The sequence below is a fragment of the Eucyclogobius newberryi genome, unplaced genomic scaffold, assembly GCF_026437365.1.
Source record: "Eucyclogobius newberryi isolate DKJ021-1_F unplaced genomic scaffold, fEucNew1.0.hap1 SCAF_12, whole genome shotgun sequence".
Taxonomy (NCBI): domain Eukaryota; kingdom Metazoa; phylum Chordata; class Actinopteri; order Gobiiformes; family Gobiidae; genus Eucyclogobius; species Eucyclogobius newberryi.
In genome coordinates, this window is record NW_027315746.1 from 1,966,937 (window position 1) to 1,986,424 (window position 19,488).

Consider the following 19,488-nt stretch of genomic DNA (forward strand, 5'->3'; position numbering starts at 1 on the left):
CTCTCTCTCTCTCTCTCTCTCTCTCTCTCTCTCTCTCTCTCTCTCTCTCTCTCTCTCTCTCTCTCTCTCTTTCTCTGTCTCTCTTTCTCTGTCTCTCTTTCTGGCTCTGCCCCGGGACGCGCTCGGTCACTTCCCCCGCCGCGGCTCGGTCCTTCTCATGGAGCTTCTTCCACGTCCGGACTTCCTCCCTCCGAAACGCGAGTGCGCCCGTCGTCGGAAGCTCGGGGAAAGTTGGCGCGGCGGCACGGCGGAGTAGGACCGGCGGCGATGGTGGCAGCTCCCGGAGGCACGGCGGCCCGGTTTGCCCTTCTCTGCCCGCGGGTAAGTGGCTTTGCGGCCGGTCGGATTGAGCCGCAGCACCGGGAGTTCACGGGTCATTTTTGCTCACGTTTTCGCCACTTTTTGGATGAGTTTCTTCCACCGGGACGCACTTTAAAGACACACGCACCGTTCTTTTAGCTGTTTATTAATCTGAACGGGAATTAAAACGTTATAGAGCTACGATTGTAAAATAAATGAGTCAGAACTAAACTAAAAGCTGTGTTTAAACTTTACACAAACACGCGGCATTTACACTCAAAAACGTGACTTTTAACGCTTTTAATTGACATTGACTTAATCCCTTACGTCTATGCAAATGAGCCGCATTTGCATAGAGAATGACAATAAACTGGATTTGGATGGAAGGTTTTGACGTCTTTTTGGACGCATTTATTCCACTAAATCCCCTTTGGATTAACTTGAAATGACCCGAAACACAAACTAAATGCGCCTGTACTTAACGATGGAGTCATGATTGTTCTTGTTTAGTGAAGTCTTTCATCTACATTTGATTATTCTTGAGTATTTTAGTGTAAATCCAGCGTCAGTCGCGACAGTCAAAGTTTATGTTCTTTCCACTTCGTATTTTCTTGTTTTGCTTTTGAAATTCAACCATTTTGATTTTAACTGAGACGTTTTTTTCATAGTTTAATTGCTTTAATTGCCGTTAATTGAGTGTGGGAGGACAACGTATTGGCCCGTCCCGTTTTGGCCGTGACGCACTCGGCTCCGTAACGAGTCCCGTGTCCTGGCGCTGTCCCGGGCCGCAGATCCACGCTATATTTAACTCTAAGTCCAACTTTAGCGCGCAGACTGAGCCCCACCGCGGATTTGTGCTGCGCGTTACGCAACGAGCCACGCCTAAGCTCCAGAGATCCTCCAGGGTTCCTCCCTCCAGGGTTCCTCCAGGGTTCCTCCAGGGTTCCTCCAGAGATCCTCCAGGGTTCCTCCCTCCAGGGTTCCTCCAGGGTTCCTCCAGGGTTCCTCCAGAGATCCTCCAGGGTTCCTCCCTCCAGGGTTCCTCCAGGGTTCCTCCAGGGTTCCTCCAGAGATCCTCCAGGGTTCCTCCCTCCAGGGTTCCTCCAGGGTTCCTCCAGGGTTCCTCCAGAGATCCTCCAGGGTTCCTCCCTCCAGGGTTCCTCCAGGGTTCCTCCAGGGTTCCTCCAGGGTTCCTCCAGAGATCCTCCAGGGTTCCTCCAGGGTTCCTCCAGGGTTCCTCCAGGGTTCCTCCCTCCAGGGTTCCTCCAGGGTTCCTCCAGGGTTCCTCCAGGGTTCCTCCCTCCAGGGTTCCTCCAGGGTTCCTCCAGGATTCCTCCAGAGATCCTCCAGGGTTCCTCCCTCCAGGGTTCCTCCAAGGTTCCTCCAGGGTTCCTCCCTCCAGAGATCCTCCAGTGTTCCTCCCTCCAGTGTTCCTCCAGTGTTCCTCCAATGTTCCTCTAGGGTTCCTCCAGTGTTCCTCCAGGGTTCCTTCCTCCAGTGTTCCTCCAGTGTTCCTCCAGGGTTCCTCCAGTGTTCCTCCAGTGTTCCTCCAGGGTTCCTTCCTCCAGTGTTCCTCCAGTGTTCCTCCAGTGTTCCTCCAGTGTTCCTCCAGTGTTCCTCCAGGGTTCCTCCAGGGTTCCTTCCTCCAGTGTTCCTCCAGTGTTCCTCCAGGGTTCCTCCAGTGTTCCTCCAGTGTTCCTCCAGTGTTCCTCCAGGGTTCCTCCAGTGTTCCTCCAGTGTTCCTCCAGGGTTCCTCCCTCCAGTGTTCCTCCAGTGTTCCTGCCTCCAGGGTTCCTCCAGTGTTCCTCCAGTGTTCCTCCAGGGTTCCTCCCTCCAGTGTTCCTCCAGTGTTCCTCCAGTGTTCCTCCAGGGTTCCTCCAGTGTTCCTCCAGGGTTCCTCCCTCCAGTGTTCCTCCAGTGTTCCTCACTCCAGTGTTCCTCCAGGGTTCCTCCAGTGTTCCTCCAGGGTTCCTCCCTCCAGTGTTCCTCCAGTGTTCCTCCAGGGTTCCTCCAGTGTTCCTCCAGGGTTCCTCCCTCCAGTGTTCCTCCAGTGTTCCTCCAGGGTTCCTCCCTCCAGTGTTCCTCCAGTGTTCCTCCAGTGTTCCTCCAGGGTTCCTCCCTCGAGTGTTCCTCCAGGGTTCCTCCAGTGTTCCTCCAGGGTTCCTCCAGTGTTCCTCCAGGGTTCCTCCAGTGTTCCTCCAGTGTTCCTCCAGTGTTCCTCCAGTGTTCCTCCAGGGTTCCTCCAGTGTTCCTCCAGGGTTCCTCCAGTGTTCCTCCAGTGTTCCTCCAGGGTTCCTCCAGTGTTCCTCCAGGGTTCCTCCAGTGTTCCTCCAGGGTTCCTCCAGTGTTCCTCCAGTGTTCCTCCAGGGTTCCTCCAGTGTTCCTCCAGTGTTCCTCCAGTGTTCCTCCAGTGTTCTTCCTCCAGTGTTCCTCCAGTGTTCCTCCAGTGTTCCTCCAGTGTTCTTCCAGTGTTCTTCCTCCAGTGTTCCTCCAGGGTTCCTCCAGTGTTCCTCCAGGGTTCCTCCCTCCAGTGTTCCTCCAGTGTTCCTCCAGGGTTCCTCCAGTGTTCCTCCAGGGTTCCTCCCTCCAGTGTTCCTCCAGTGTTCCTCCAGGGTTCCTCCCTCCAGTGTTCCTCCAGTGTTCCTCCAGTGTTCCTCCAGGGTTCCTCCCTCGAGTGTTCCTCCAGGGTTCCTCCAGTGTTCCTCCAGGGTTCCTCCAGTGTTCCTCCAGTGTTCCTCCAGTGTTCCTCCAGTGTTCCTCCAGTGTTCCTCCAGGGTTCCTCCAGTGTTCCTCCAGGGTTCCTCCAGTGTTCCTCCAGTGTTCCTCCAGGGTTCCTCCAGTGTTCCTCCAGGGTTCCTCCAGTGTTCCTCCAGTGTTCCTCCAGTGTTCTTCCTCCAGTGTTCCTCCAGTGTTCCTCCAGTGTTCCTCCAGTGTTCCTCCAGGGTTCCTCCAGTGTTCTTCCTCCAGTGTTCCTCCAGTGTTCCTCCAGTGTTCCTCCAGTGTTCCTCCAGTGTTCCTCCAGGGTTCCTCCAGTGTTCCTCCAGTGTTCCTCCAGTGTTCCTCCAGTGTTCCTCCAGTGTTCTTCCAGTGTTCTTCCTCCAGTGTTCCTCCAGTGTTCCTCCAGTGTTCCTCCAGTGTTCCTCCAGTGTTCCTCCAGTGTTCTTCCAGTGTTCTTCCTCCAGTGTTCCTCCAGTGTTCCTCCAGGGTTCCTCCAGTGTTCCTCCAGGGTTCCTCCAGTGTTCCTCCAGTGTTCCTCCAGGGTTCCTCCAGTGTTCCTCCAGGGTTCCTCCAGTGTTCCTCCAGTGTTCCTCCAGTGTTCCTCCAGTGTTCTTCCTCCAGTGTTCCTCCAGTGTTCCTCCAGTGTTCCTCCAGTGTTCCTCCAGGGTTCCTCCAGTGTTCTTCCTCCAGTGTTCCTCCAGTGTTCCTCCAGTGTTCCTCCAGTGTTCCTCCAGTGTTCCTCCAGGGTTCCTCCAGTGTTCCTCCAGTGTTCCTCCAGTGTTCCTCCAGTGTTCCTCCAGTGTTCTTCCAGTGTTCTTCCTCCAGTGTTCCTCCAGTGTTCCTCCAGTGTTCCTCCAGTGTTCCTCCAGGGTTCCTCCAGTGTTCCTCCAGTGTTCCTCCAGTGTTCCTCCAGTGTTCCTCCAGTGTTCTTCCTCCAGTGTTCCTCCAGTGTTCCTCCAGTGTTCCTCCAGTGTTCCTCCAGTGTTCCTCCAGTGTTCCTCCAGTGTTCCTCCAGGGTTCCTCCAGTGTTCCTCCAGTGTTCCTCCAGGGTTCCTCCAGTGTTCCTCCAGTGTTCCTCCAGTGTTCCTCCAGGGTTCCTGAAAACTATGGAAGTGATGATTTTCACAGGAAATCTCCAAAGGGAAACTCCACTAAACACAACTCGCGCAGCTCAGCGTGTGCAGATGAAGACCTTTGACCTGCTCCAGCTCGAGTGGACGCGATGGCAGGGCATCTGACGCACAGGGAGGATCTGAATACAGTTATATTTACACAGTTCTGGTTGTGTAACGCGTTGTCAATGCGGTTCTAACGATCGCAGGTCCACTTCATGAGTCTGAAGATTCAGATTCCAACATGGCTCTGAGACGGAGGTGTTACTTCTGGAGCCAATGTGGGAGGGGCTTCAGCGTGGGCGGGGCTGTGAAGCTCGGTGACAGAAGACGAGTTTATTTGTAGAGAACAATTGTACACAAAGAGCTATAGAAAAGGAACATTTGCATTAAAATCACAACACAAACAAATACAAACTAAGAAACTAAGAAAACTGCACGTTCAAAAACTATATATAAATATTGTTCTGAAATGTCATTACTGTGAGTGGACTTGCATCTCCACAAACCTGACTCGTGGAGAACTCTTCCTGTTTGTTTCCATGGAAATGTTCTTCCTTGAACTATAATACTCCACAGTATGACTTTAAATAATTCATTTTCATGGAGATTATTCCAATTATTTTATTTCTATATTATTAGTTTTAACTTTCTGTAAGCTCTGTCCCGTAGGTGTGTTGGACAGCTGAGCATGAGAGAGGGATGAGAGAGTCGGGATTCGAACTCGCGACACTGCGGCCGGCTGCACATGGGGCCTGGCATATGTGCAGTGCCTTAACCACTGCACCACCGGCTGCACGCAACACCCCATTCTACTAACGACCTGTTCATGTTCTGTAAAGCTGATGATTGTTGTTTTCTTTTCAGACATGACTTTGAGCCGGACGTCCCGAGTCCACAGAGCGCTGACCGTGCGGCCCTGACCGTGCGGCCCTGACCGTGCGGCCCTGACCGTGCGGCCCCGACCGTGCGGCCCCGACCGTGCGGCCCCGACCGTGCGGCCCCGACCGTGCGGCCCCGACCGTGCGGCCCCGACCGCGCGGCCCCGACCGCGCGGCCCCCGACCTCTTCTCTTCTCCCAGTGAGTCAGCGTTTGACCCTCAGCTTCAGCCATGACGGACCGGCCGACCGTCAGCGGCCCCAAACCCGTGTCCCGCATCAGCACCGCCCAGGCCCCCGTGCTGCCCCCCGACCCCATCGACATCATCCGCACCAAGGCCAAGTCGCGGCGCGTGCACCTGAACGTGGGCGGCCTGACCCACGAGGTGCTGTGGCGGACCCTGGACCGCCTGCCCCGCACGCGCCTGGGCCGACTGCGCGACTGCAACAACCACGAGTCGGTGCTGGAGATCTGCGACGACTACAACCTCGGCGAGCACGAGTACTTCTTCGACCGGCACCCCATGGCCTTCTCCTCCATCCTGAACTTCTACCGCACGGGGAAGCTGCACATGATGGAGGAGATGTGCGCGCTGTCGTTCGGCCAGGAGCTGGACTACTGGGGCATCGACGAGATCTACCTGGAGTCGTGCTGCCAGGCGCGCTACCACCAGAAGAAGGAGCAGATGAACGAGGAGCTGCGGCGCGAGGCGGAGACGCTGAGGGACCAGGACGTGCAGGAGGAGGAGAAGGGCTGTTGTCTCGAGCACCAGCAGAAACTGTGGGACCTCCTGGAGAAGCCCGGCTCGTCTCTGCCCGCCAAGGTACGGGCCAGGGGTCCATCGTGTTCATACAAGGGTCACACCTGAGGCCCCTGAGCTCTCGCTGCATTAAATGTTCAGAAACAGATTATAATCATAAACTCATAATCCTCTTATTTTAGGCTCCGTGACATTTAACAACGGAAAGTTCCACTGAAGACTAAACCAGGACTAAACCAGGTCTAAACCAGGACTAAACCAGGACTAAACCAGGACTAAACCAGGTCTAAACCAGGTCTAAACCAGGACTAAACCAGGTCTAAACCAGGTCTAAACCAGGACTAAACCAGGACTAAACCAGGACTAAACCAGGACTAAACCAGATCTAAACCAGGACTAAACCAGGTCTAAACCAGGACTAAACCAGGACTAAACCAGGACTAAATCAGGTCTAAACCAGGACTAAACCAGGACTAAACCAGGTCTAAACCAGGTCTAAACCAGGACTAAACCAGGTCTAAACCAGGACTAAACCAGGACTAAACCAGGTCTAAACCAGGACTAAACCAGGACTAAACCAGGACTAAATCAGGTCTAAACCAGGACTAAACCAGGACTAAACCAGGTCTAAACCAGGTCTAAACCAGGACTAAACCAGGACTAAACCAGGACTAAACCAGATCTAAACCAGGACTAAACCAGGACTAAACCAGGACTAAACCAGGACTAAACCAGGTCTAAACCAGGACTAAACCAGATCTAAACCAGGACTAAACCAGGACTAAACCAGGACTAAACCAGATCTAAACCAGGACTAAACCAGGTCTAAACCAGGACTAAACCAGGACTAAACCAGGACTAAATCAGGTCTAAACCAGGACTAAACCAGGACTAAATCAGGTCTAAACCAGGACTAAACCAGGACTAAACCAGGACTAAACCAGATCTAAACCAGGACTAAACCAGGTCTAAACCAGGACTAAACCAGGACTAAACCAGGACTAAATCAGGTCTAAACCAGGACTAAACCAGGACTAAACCAGGTCTAAACCAGGTCTAAACCAGGACTAAACCAGGACTAAACCAGGACTAAACCAGGTCTAAACCAGATCTAAACCAGGACTAAACCAGGACTAAACCAGGACTAAACCAGGACTAAACCAGGACTAAACCAGGTCTAAACCAGGACTAAACCAGGACTAAACCTGGACTAAACCAGGACTAAACCAGGACTAAACCAGGTCTAAACCAGGTCTAAACCAGGACTAAACCAGGTCTAAACCAGGTCTAAACCAGGACTAAACCAGGTCTAAACCAGGTCTAAACCAGGTCTAAACCAGGTCTAAACCAGGCCTGTGAAAGCTCTGTTTGGTTGAGTTTGTCTCGTCTCTTATTGGTCGAGCCGGTGGTGCAGTGGTTGAGCTTCGGCCTCACAACCAGGAGGTCCTGGGTTGGTCTTGTGGGGTCTTTGTGTGTGGAGTTTGCATGTTCTGCCTGTGCTCCGCCCTCTGAAGCTCAGTGGGACGTTCCAGGTTAAATAATGTGTCTGAGGTCTGGCCGTCTGCCCCGGGGCGACTGTGGCTTCACAAAGCGCAGGTGAAAGAAGGTGCACAAAGCCAAACTGCGGAACATTTCACGCTTTCAAACACACTCTGGAAGCTTCATGTTCATGATTCAATCTTAGTCACGTTTCTCTGTCGAGCCACATTTGTACTTTACAATCACAAAAGAAACCAATCCAAACACAAATAATACATAAAACCTGCTTTAAAAAGATGAAACCGTCTTTTCCAAACGGAGGGATTCAAATGTCAGTGTAATTATCAACTACAAAACAACTGTAAAACACTTTAATACTTCACTTCATGGAGTAAATAAAGGTGCAAATGCTCTGCTCGTTTCCGTGGCGACGTCGGCGCTGTTGCCCGTAACGTTCTCTATCTCCATGGAGACGAGCAGGAGAGTCACACAGTGCAGCTTTAACTTCCCCACTGAGAGTCACAGTTCAGGTCGTTCTAGGTTTATATTTAGTTTATAATATTATGTTATTCACAAAATGTACAATAGATATTTTTGTTTATTTTGAAGATTTTTTTTTTAATCATATTTTGTTTCTTTAGAATTATTAGATTTAATGTTGCATGTTCTTTCTTAAGTGATTTAGTCATTTCTAATTATTTCTGAATATTTTGTAGAGTTTATAAACGTTACAAAGTTTATTCAAATGTATAGTAAAAAATATATAAAAAAGTAAAAAATTAAAAAAGTGACAGTGAAATTGAAGCATGTTTTTTCTTTATCTTGTGCCGGAAACATAAATAATCCTGTGTCTTCCCTGAGCGCGCTCGCCGCTCCACAAACCTGGACATGTGGTGTGTTTGGCTGTAAAGTCCCGTAGTGCGGCTTTAAAGCTTGTGTCGTCGTAAATGAGCGAGTTGTAAAAGAGGAGATCATAAAAGCTGCAGTTTGAGCACGAAATGAGAGCGTTTTCTCCGTCGAATAATGAAGTAGTTTGTGTCTCGTGGAACCAGGAAGTGACGACTGAAAGCAGCGCTCTGATTGGCTGCGCTCGGGGCGCTCGATCACGTTGGGCTTCTCTCTGTTCACGATTCCTTTTCCTCTCAGGGTTTGGTGCATTTTTAGGTCCGTGACATCTAACAACTCAATTCTCCATTGAGCGGCCGTCGCCGTGGTAACCGACAGTAAACAACGTCCGGTCGGAAAACATTCAGCTAAAAGAGATCATCACGTCGTAATAAACACCTTGCTCCTGTTCTAGGAATCTAACGAGAGCAAATGTGGAACAAACATATTTCAATTGTACTTCATAAATAACAAAAGGCGGAAACACAAAGACGTGTTTTTAGGTGAATATTCACCTTCATAATTCAGAGGTGAAACGGTTGAGTTCTCTGCATCGTTAGGACACAAGTAAAACGTTATATGTTCAATTTAAACCCGTTTATAGCTGTTTTTACATTATTTCTATCAAAATTCTGCTGCTTCTCCAGTCACAAGATGGCCGCCGCCGCCGCCGCCGCCACTGTCGCTCTAGACTTTATTCTAACTCTGAACGACTCTTTCCCGTTCAGAAGCTTGCTCTGTAGTGCTTTGTTTGAAATGGTGAATCGCCATGGCAACAGTTCATGGCATCTGTTCTAGTCCAGGTTTGGTCCTGTTCTGGTCCAGGTGAGGGGGCGGGGCGAGGAGGGGGCGGGGCGAGGAGGGGGCGAGGGCGGTGGAGGTGGGGCAGGTGGGGGAGGGGCAGGTGGGGGAGGGGCAGGTGGGGGAGGGGCAGGTGGGGGAGGGGCAGGTGGGGGAGGGGCAGGTGGGGGAGGGACTAACCCGTCATGCTCGTGTCTTAACCGTTTCTAACTTTAGCGGGACAATCCACTTAGAGACATCTTAAATGTCCTGAGCAGAGCCACAGAGTTAGGACACCCTCCCCCCTCCCCCCCGCTGTGGCGCCACAGCGGGGGGGAGGGGCCGGTGAGGGGCCGGTGAGGGGCCACGTGCACCCAAAGACCCTTTAAAAGTCTAAAATCCCCTGAACGGAGCAAACGTCTGAGTGGAACATGATGTCATTTCACTGGATTTTACTGCATTTATGGAAGATTTAAAAGATTATAACAGATACTTGAAGACACATTTTTAGGTTTTACTGGACTAATATTCTTTTCCCTTCATCTAAAGATATAAATCACAGGCAATTATAGTTTTTATGAAGCTCCAGTGCAGTTTTTGGGTGTTTTTTGTTACAGAAAAGCAAACTTACTAAAGTTTCTACACTGGAAATTCAAAAATGACGCTTATATTGTAGTAGAAAAAGCTTCAGTTGTTTCATCTGGACTCAGTCCAGATGAAACAACTGTTATACTATATACTATATACTACTACTATGGAACACGCCTGGACCAATGAGGGATTACACCGGCTTATATTGTTGTTATATGTATAATAAATGTGTTATTTGTGGTTTACTTCACATTCTGACTGTTGTAAAGGACAAAAGTAGAAGTACATTTTCAGGTGCGTGTACTTTACTCCCGTCGTTTTTACAGCGGATACTTTTTACTTTTACTTCATGTGAGAGCAGGTTCTGTACTTCCTCCACTTCCTATTTAAAGTATACAACTACTTTAAAGTATACAACTACTTTAAAGTATACAACTACTTTAAAGTATATAACTACTTTAAATATGTGGGTGTAATCCCTCATTGGTCCAGGCGTGCTCCATAGTAGAAAAAGCTTCAGTTGTTTCATCTGGACTCAGTTAGAAAAAATAGACGTTTCGACTCTCATCCAAGAGTCATTGTCAATAAAAGAATTTAGGTCGAGAACTCCGATATTAATACTGTTCTGTGGTAAGCCCCGCCCATTGGGCGGAGCCTTCCTGAAGAGGAAAGAGTTGTTGGTTTCAACAGAAACTCCCCCTTGCCAGGGTCTCACAAAGACAAAGAGGATTCTAATAGTCCATTAAGATTCTGAATAGGCTCGGTAGAAACAAGTTCTCGATTTAAAGTGTATCCATGTACTTCAAACTTACTTTTAACACTTATGTTTCTACTTTAACCATCGAGCGCTTTACGTGCGGAAATGTGCTGTAAAATCACCACATTTCAACTTTTATTTGGCAGATTTTGTGTTTTAAAAATGTTCAGTCGAAATTCTCGTTCGACTCGACTCAAAACGCGTTCTTTTCATGAGAAACTCCAGAGTCACTTGGTCCAATCACCGCTCCAGCTCCAGAGTTGTAGTATAAGTATAAGATGTACTACTGCAGTACTCGGATACAAGCGCCATGAAACACAGGAGAACAAAGTACACGAGTGAAAGTACTATCTCACTGGAGTACATGGTAGAGTGGATACTTCAGGTGCGTTTGAGAGCAGGATCTGTACTTTCTGCTTTGAAGTACTTTTCATCTGTGGTGGAAAGAGTACTGGCTGTTTGTACTCGAGTAAAAGTGCAGTTACATGACTAAACGCGTACTCTGTTACGAGAAAGTACTGCACTGAAGTAAAAGTAATACGTACACAAAGAACTTACTTGCTACTTGTTACTTTTGAACTTGGTTTGAGTTTAATTTGAGATGAATCTTTTGTACAAAACGTGATTAAATCAAGAGTTGGAGCTTTGTCCAATCACAGTCGAGACCGAGGAGCGACATTCAAACTCATTTAAATGAATAAAGTACATTTATAAATCTACTCAAGACATTTACCCCAAAAACACGGTTGAAGTTGACACTTCATCACATTCATGGGACATTCTGCCAAAAGGGTTTGAGTTTTGCACCTTTAACGTTTAGTACTTCCATGTTTACTCGAGTATTCCCTGTTGCTGTGCTTTAGCAGCAGCAGATGGCCCGCTCACGCGCTCCTCCGATTAATCTGCTCCTTCTGAAGGTTAAGAGCTTGTTCTGAGCAGAGAAAAGAACATCTAGAGTTTAAAACAACGCCATCCTGAAGAAGAAAGTCACGTTTGGATGGATTTGCCTTTTCGCCCGATCGAGTGCGACGGTCGTGTCTGCGCGGTCAAGTCTGCGCGGTCGTGTCTGCGCGGTCGTGTCTGCGCGGTCGTGTCGGCGCGGTCGAGTCTGCGCGGTCGTGTCTGCGCGGTCGTGTCTGTGCGGTCGTGTCTGTGCAGTCGTGTCTGCGCGGTCGTGTCTGCGTGTGTCTGTGCGGTCATGTCTGCGCGGTTGTGTCTGCGCGGTCGTGTCTGTGCGGTCGTGTCTGTGCGGTCGAGTCTGTGCGGTCGTGTCTGCGCAGTCGTGTTTGCGCGGTCGAGTCTGCGCGGTCATGTCTGCGCGGTCGAGTCTGCGCGGTCGTGTCTGCGTGGTCGTGTCTGCGCGGTCGTGTCTGCGCAGTCGTGTCTGCGCGGTCGTGTCTGCGCGGTCGAGTCTGCGCGGTCGAGTCTGCGCGGTCGTGTCTGTGCGGTCGTGTGTGTGCGGTCGTGTCTGCGCGGTCGTGTCTGCGCGGTCGTGTTGGCGCGGTCGAGTCTGCGCGGTCGTGTCTGCGCGGTCGTGTCTGCGCGGTCGAGTCTGCGCGGTCGTGTCTGTGCGGTCGTGTCTGCGCGGTCGTGTCTGCGTGTGTCTGCGCGGTCATGTCTGCGCGGTTGTGTCTGCGCGGTCGTGTCTGTGCGGTCGTGTCTGTGCGGTCGAGTCTGTGCGGTCGTGTCTGCGCAGTCGTGTTTGCGCGGTCGAGTCTGCGCGGTCATGTCTGCGCGGTCGAGTCTGCGCGGTCGTGTCTGCGTGGTCGTGTCTGCGCGGTCGTGTCTGCGCAGTCGTGTCTGCGCGGTCGTGTCTGCGCGGTCGAGTCTGCGCGGTCGAGTCTGCGCGGTCGTGTCTGTGCGGTCGTGTGTGTGCGGTCGTGTCTGCGCGGTCAAGTCTGCGCGGTCGTGTCTGCGCGGTCGTGTCTGCCGAGTCTGTGCGGTCGTGTGTGTGCGATCGTGTCCGCGCGGTCGAGTCTGCGCGGTCGTGTCTGCGCGGTCGTGTCGGCGCGGTCGTGTCGGCGCGGTCGTGTCTGCGCGGTCGTGTCTGCGCGGTCGTGTCTGCGCGGTCGAGTCTGCGCGGTCGTGTCTGCGCGGTCGTGTCTGCCGAGTCTGTGCGGTCGTGTGTGTGCGATCGTGTCTGCGCGGTCGAGTCTGCGCGGTCGTGTCTGCGCGGTCGTGTCGGCGCGGTCGTGTCTGCGCGGTCGTGTCTGCGCGGTCGTGTCTGCGCGGTCGTGTCTGCGCGGTCGAGTCTGCGCGGTCGTGTCTGCGCGGTCGTGTCTGCGCGGTCGTGTCTGCGCGGTCGAGTCTGCGCGGTCGTGTCTGCGCGGTCGTGTCTGCGCGGTCGTGTCTGCGCGGCCGTGTCGGCGCGGCCGTGTCGGCGCGGCCGTGTCTGCGCGGTCGTGTCTGCGCGGCCGTGTCGGCGCGGTCGTGTCTGCGCGGTCGTGTCTGCGCGGCCGTGTCTGCGCGGCCGTGTCTGCGCGGTCGAGTCTGCGCGGTCGTGTCTGCGCGGTCGTGTCTGCGCGGTCGTGTCTGCCGAGTCTGTGCCGTCGTGTGTGTGCGGTCGTGTCTGCGCGGTCGAGTCTGCGCGGCCGTGTCGGCGCGGCCGTGTCGGCGCGGCCGTGTCGGCGCGGTCGTGTCTGCGCGGTCGTGTCTGCGCGGCCGTGTCTGCGCGGTCGTGTCTGCGCGGTCGTGTCTGCGCGGCCGTGTCTGCGCGGCCGTGTCTGCGCGGTCGAGTCTGCGCGGTCGTGTCTGCGCGGTCGTGTCTTCGGTTTTTCACAGTTTCGAGTGGATTTCGTCTTGATTTGCGGCGTTTGTCTCGTCTTTCGACCACGTTTGACTTCAGACGTGAGCGTGAAGTGTTGAGCCGTGTGTGGACAGAGCCTGACCTCCAACTAAGACATCAATCTGATCAAGAGCTTAATGCACCAGAGAAAGGACACTCAAGAGCACAGAGACACACCAGAGACACCAGAGACACACCAGAGACACCAGAGACACACCAGAGACACCAGAGACACACCAGAGACACCAGAGACACACCAGAGACACCAGAGACACACCAGAGACACCAGAGACACACCAGAGACACACAAGAGACACCAGAGACACCAGAAACACACCAGAGACACACCAGAGACACCAGAGACACACCAGAGACACACCAGAGACACCAGAAACACACCAGAGACACCAGAGACACACCAGAGACACACCAGAGACACACAAGAGACACCAGAGACACACCAGAGACACACCAGAGACACACCAGAGACACCAGAGACACACCAGAGACACACCAGAGACACCAGAAACACACCAGAGACACCAGAGACACACCAGAGACACACCAGAGACACACAAGAGACACCAGAGACACCAGAAACACACCAGAGACACCAGAGACACACCAGAGACACACCAGAGACACACCAGAGACACACCAGAGACACACAAGAGACACCAGAGACACCAGAAACACACCAGAGACACACCAGAGACACCAGAGACACACCAGAGACACACCAGAGACACCAGAAACACACCAGAGACACCAGAGACACACCAGAGACACACCAGAGACACACAAGAGACACCAGAGACACACCAGAGACACACCAGAGACACACCAGAGACACCAGAGAGACACACCAAAGAGACACCAGAGAGACACCAGAGAGACACCAGAGGGACACCAGAGAGACACCAGAGAGACACCTTAGGGACACCAGAGAGACACCTTAGGGACACCAGAGGGACACCAGAGAGACACCTTAGGGACACCAGAGCTGGACCAGGTGTAGAACCTGGACTAAACCAACATCAATCAACTCAAGGGCTGAATGCAAAAGTTCTGGTCTAATAAGGAGGAAAGCTAAAGAGCTAAAGTAGTAAGAACTGGACCAGGGCTGGACCAGGGCTGGACCAGGGCTGGACCAGGGCACTTCCTTAAGTCACAGTTACATCACAGCAGGTCAGAGAAGGTCGTTGAGGTCAAAGGTCGTTAGAAGATTCTGTAATCTTACAACTATAATCGCTGTTATGTTCAAGCCATCTGCATGTTTTTAAAGCTGCTTAACAAGTGAATATCTCACTGTGAGAGTGTGGAATCCTGCAGGGGGCGCTCTGCCTGTCTCATCCTGCAGGGGGCGCTCTGCCTGTCTCATCCTGCAGGGGGCGCTCTGCTTGTCTCATCCTGCAGGGGGCGCTCTGCTTGTCTCATCCTGCAGGGGGCGCTCTGCCTGTCTCATCCTGCAGGGGGCGCTCTGCTTGTCTCATCCTGCAGGGGGCGCTCTGCCTGTCTCATCCTGCAGGGGGCGCTCTGCCTGTCTCATCCTGCAGGGGGCGCTCTCCTGACCCTCTGTTTAAAGGTGCACTCTGCTTATCTCCATGGAGATGTCATTAATTAAAGCTCATGTGGGTTTTTAGCAAAAAAACATAAAAACATGCGTCCTAACTGTATTCCCACAAACCTGACTCGTACTTGGCCTGAAATAGCCACCTCCTGCTGGTTTCCATGGATACCTTGTTCCTTTGTAGTATCTTTAATAGTGTCTATTTCTGAGGAAAATGTTCCAAAGTATTTGTTTAACTTTAGTTTCATAGAAAAGCCTTAAACTTATCTCCATGGAGACACATTTATTATTTATTTATTCATCCCTCTATCCATTTATTTTATCTATTCTATTTATCAATTTTATTCATTTTATTCATTTTATTCATTTTATTCATTTTATTCATTTTATCAATTTTATTCATTTTATTCAAAACTAAATGGTGTTTTAGAAGTTTCCCCAACTTAGTTGTTTTCTATTTCTTTTCCATTTCAGAGCAAACTGTGTTCATTCAAACCTTTGTGCTCTAAGAGCTCTAAAGCTCTAAAGCTCTAAAACTCTAAAGCTCTAAAGCTCTAAAGCTCTAAAGCTCTAAAGCTCTAAAACTCTAAAGCTCTAAAGCTCTAAACCTCTAAAGCTCTAAAGCTCTAAAGCTCTAAAGCTCTAAAGCTCTAAAACTCTAAACCTCTAAAGCTCTAAAACTCTAAAGCTCTAAAACTCTAAAGCTCTAAAACTCTAAAGCTCTAAAGCTCTAAAACTCTAAAGCTCTAAAGCTCTAAAGCTCTAAAACTCTAAAGCTCTAAAACTCTAAAGCTCTAAAACTCTAAACCTCTAAAGCTCTAAAGCTCTAAAGCTCTAAAACTCTAAACATCTAAAGCTCTAAAACTCTAAAGCTCTAAAACTCTAAAGCTCTAAAACTCTAAAGCTCTAAAGCTCTAAAGCTCTAAAGCTCTAAAACTCTGAAGCTCTAAAGCTCTAAAGCTCTAAAACTCTAAAGCTCTAAAACTCTAAAGCTCTAAAGCTCTAAAACTCTAAACCTCTAAAACTCTAAAGCTCTAAAACTCTAAAACTCTAAAACTCTAAAACTCTAAAGCTCTAAAGCTCTAAAACTCTAAAGCTCTAAAGCTCTAAAACTCTAAAGCTCTAAAACTCTAAAGCTCTAAAGCTCTAAACCTCTAAAACTCTAAAGCTCTAAAGCTCTAAAACTCTAAAGCTCTAAAACTCTAAAGCTCTAAAGCTCTAAAACTCTAAAGCTCTAAAGCTCTAAAGCTCTAAAGCTCTAAAACTCTAAACCTCTAAAGCTCTAAAACTCTAAAGCTCTAAAACTCTAAACCTCTAAAGCTCTAAAGCTCTAAAGCTCTAAAACTCTAAACCTCTAAAGCTCTAAAGCTCTAAAACTCTAAACCTCTAAAGCTCTAAAGCTCTAAAGCTCTAAAACTCTAAAGCTCTAAAACTCTAAAACTCTAAAACTCTAAAGCTCTAAAACTCTAAAGCTCTAAAGCTCTAAAACTCTAAAACTCTAAAACTCTAAAACTCTAAACCTCTAAAGCTCTAAAACTCTAAAGCTCTAAAACTCTAAAGCTCTAAAACTCTAAAGCTCTAAAGCTCTAAAACTCTAAACCTCTAAAACTCTAAAGCTCTAAAGCTCTAAAGCTCTAAACCTATAAAGCTCTAAAACTCTAAACCTCTAAAGCTCTAAAGCTCTAAAACTCTAAAGCTCTAAAACTCTAAAGCTCTAAAGCTCTAAACCTCTAAAACTCTAAACCTCTAAAACTCTAAAGCTCTAAAACTCTAAAACTCTAAAACTCTAAACCTCTAAAGCTCTAAAGCTCTAAAACTCTAAAGCTCTAAAGCTCTAAAACTCTAAAGCTCTAAAACTCTAAAGCTCTAAAGCTCTAAAACTCTAAACCTCTAAAACTCTAAAGCTCTAAAGCTCTAAAACTCTAAAGCTCTAAAACTCTAAAGCTCTAAAGCTCTAAAACTCTAAAGCTCTAAAACTCTAAACCTCTAAAACTCTAAAACTCTAAAGCTCTAAAACTCTAAAGCTCTAAAACTCTAAAGCTCTAAAGCTCTAAAACTCTAAAGCTCTAAAACTCTAAAACTCTAAAGCTCTAAAACTCTAAACCTCTAAACCTCTAAAACTCTAAAGCTCTAAAACTCTAAAACTCTAAAGCTCTAAAACTCTAAAACTCTAAAGCTCTAAAGCTCTAAAACTCTAAAGCTCTAAAGCTCTAAAACTCTAAAACTCTAAAACTCTAAAACTCTAAAGCTCTAAAACTCTAAAACTCTAAAGCTCTAAAACTCTAAAACTCTAAAGCTCTAAAGCTCTAAAACTCTAAAGCTCTAAAACTCTAAAGCTCTAAAACTCTAAAGCTCTAAAACTCTAAAGCTCTGCTGTCACTCACACCTCCAGCTGGTCCCTGTGGCCCCGTGTGGACTTTAGCTCCTTTAATTATGACGTTGTTGCTGGTTTTTGTCCTTGTGCTAAACATTGATCTTAGTTTCACTTCAGTCGAGGAGTTTGAGAAGAAAATGAGACAAACAAAAGTCGATGGTTGTGGACTCGTCACATCTGCAGAAGCTGCATCACCAACATGGAGCAAATGAGTATTTTCTAGGATGAAACTGGCGTGTGTAATAACCCTAACCCTCACAGCAGCCGTACGTTTGTCAAACACACGTCTCATTCACTTCCTCTTCCTCCTTCAGATCCTGGCCATGATCTCCGTCCTCTTCATCGTCATCTCCACCATCTCGCTGTCGCTGAACACGCTCCCGGAGCTGCAGGTGGTGGACGAGTTCGGCCAGTTCAACGACAACCCGAGCCTGGCGCACGTGGAGGCCGTGTGCATCGCCTGGTTCACCATGGAGTACCTGCTGCGCCTCCTCTCCGCCCCCAACCGGTGGGAATTCCTCAAGGCGCCACTGAACATCATCGACCTGCTGGCCATCCTGCCGTACTACGTGACGCTGTGTCTCACCGAGTCCAACAAGAGCGTGCTGCAGTTCCAGAACGTGCGCCGCGTGGTGCAGATCTTCCGGATCATGCGGATACTGAGGATCCTGAAGCTCGCCCGACACTCCACCGGGCTGCAGTCGCTCGGCTTCACCTTGAGGCGGAGCTATAACGAACTGGGGCTTCTCATTTTGTTCCTGGCGATGGGCATCATGATATTTTCGAGTTTGGTCTTCTTTGCGGAGAAGGACGAAGAGTTCACCAAGTTCACCAGCATCCCCGCCTCCTTTTGGTGGGCGACGATCACGATGACGACGGTCGGCTACGGGGACATTTACCCGCAGACGCTGCTCGGGAGGATCGTGGGTGGTCTGTGCTGCATCGCCGGCGTCTTGGTGATCGCGTTGCCCATCCCCATCATCGTCAACAACTTCTCCGAGTTCTACCGCGAGCAGAAGCGTCAGGAGAAGGCCATAAAGCGGAGGGAGGCGCTCGAGCGGGCCAAGCGCACCGGCAGCATCGTGTCCCTCAACGTGAAGGACGCCTTCGTCAGGAGCATGGAGCTCACCGACGTCCTGGTTGAGAAGAAGGATGACGGCGAGCTTCTGGCGGGCGACAACCACCTTTCCCCGAGCCGCTGGAGCTACCACAAGCATTACTTGAACACAGAGTCCAGCCCGAGTCGCTCCAAACCTCAGTACCAGGAGGTGGCGCAGAAAGGTTCGCCGGAGAGGGGGAAGTGGTCGAAGGGGTCGCCGGAGAAGAACCAGGAGCAAGAGTCGATCCTGGACAAACAGCTGGAAATGAAGCCGCTCACGTGCGCCGATGCGGGCGTCGCCGACAACAGGAGAGGATCGAGCTCGGAGAGACGAGGCTCGGCGAGCAGGTACCGCGTCCCGCCGCCGCTGGACCTGAGCCAGATCAGCGCCTTGGAGCAGCGAACGGGCGCGGAGGGGCCCCAGTCCGGCATGGGCGTCATCAAAGAGGGAGTTCACGAGCTCGTGAGCGAGTCGAGGGAAAGCGCGGGCCCCACGTACGAAAGTCTCTGCAGCACTTTGAGGAGCGGCGAAGGCAGGTCCAGAGCCATGAACCTGGACTACGCCGGAGGCAAAGACGACTTCCTCACCCCCATCTTGTCCGCTGACTCTCGCCAGTCCGAGATGGCGGCGCTGACGGAGCTGGCGGGAGACAACATGGCCGCCCGTCCGTCGCCGCTTCCCTCCAAGCTCGGCACGCTCTCGCCGGCCCACTCCCCGCGCTCCGCCGGGCTCTCGGCGGGGGAGGGCGGGGCGGGTCTGAGCCCGGGGAGGAACCACCTGGAGAGGCCCGCGACCTCCGGCAGCAGCACGCCCCTGTCCAAGACCAACTGTGCCCAGGAGCAGAGGGCCGTGGACGGGGCGGAGGCCGAGAGCGAGGCCGGCGGGCAGCGAGGGAACCACGTCCAGGAGGGATGTCTGACGCCCCACTGCGAGACTCAGATGTGAAACTGTGCGAGGACAGCGGGGAATCAAACCCCCAAAGGCGGTTCGGACCCGACCCAGGCCAAAGCGAGGTCATGATCCGGGTCTAGACCTGGTTTTGAGCTTGAGAAAAAGTCTGGGGAAAAAAAGAGCGACTGTCGACTCAAACAAACAATGGCTTGATGTTTCGAACAGATACATTTCAGAGTTTAGAACGTTGACCGAAGCCCGAGCAGGTCCTGTCCTGGTCCTGGTCCTGGTCCTGGTCCTGGTCCTGGTCCTGGTCCCTGATCCTGATCCGGGTCTAGACCAGGTTTTGAGCCTGGACTTGGGAAACACTGAGCTCCAGTGTGGGCCGGCCTTGTGCTCCAGTGTGGGCCGGCCTTGTGCTCCAGTGTGGGCCGGCCTTGTGCTCCAGTGTGGGCCGGCCTTGTGCTCCAGTGTGGGCCGGCCTTGTGCTCCAGTGTGGGCCGGCC

At 50.9% G+C, this 19,488-nt stretch overlaps 1 protein-coding gene across 1 annotated transcript; it reads left to right on the forward strand.

The window, feature by feature from the left end:
- The first annotated feature begins 115 nt into the window (after positions 1-115).
- On the forward strand, positions 116-19,155 carry LOC140355913 (potassium voltage-gated channel subfamily B member 2-like). The gene is made up of 3 exons (XM_072440561.1): positions 116-321; positions 4,998-5,833; positions 17,306-19,155. The coding sequence occupies exons 2-3, from the start codon at positions 5,243-5,245 to the stop codon at positions 19,034-19,036; spliced, it is 2,322 nt and encodes a 773-aa protein (XP_072296662.1). The 5' UTR covers positions 116-321; positions 4,998-5,242; the 3' UTR covers positions 19,037-19,155.
- Positions 19,156-19,488: the final 333 nt, after the last annotated feature.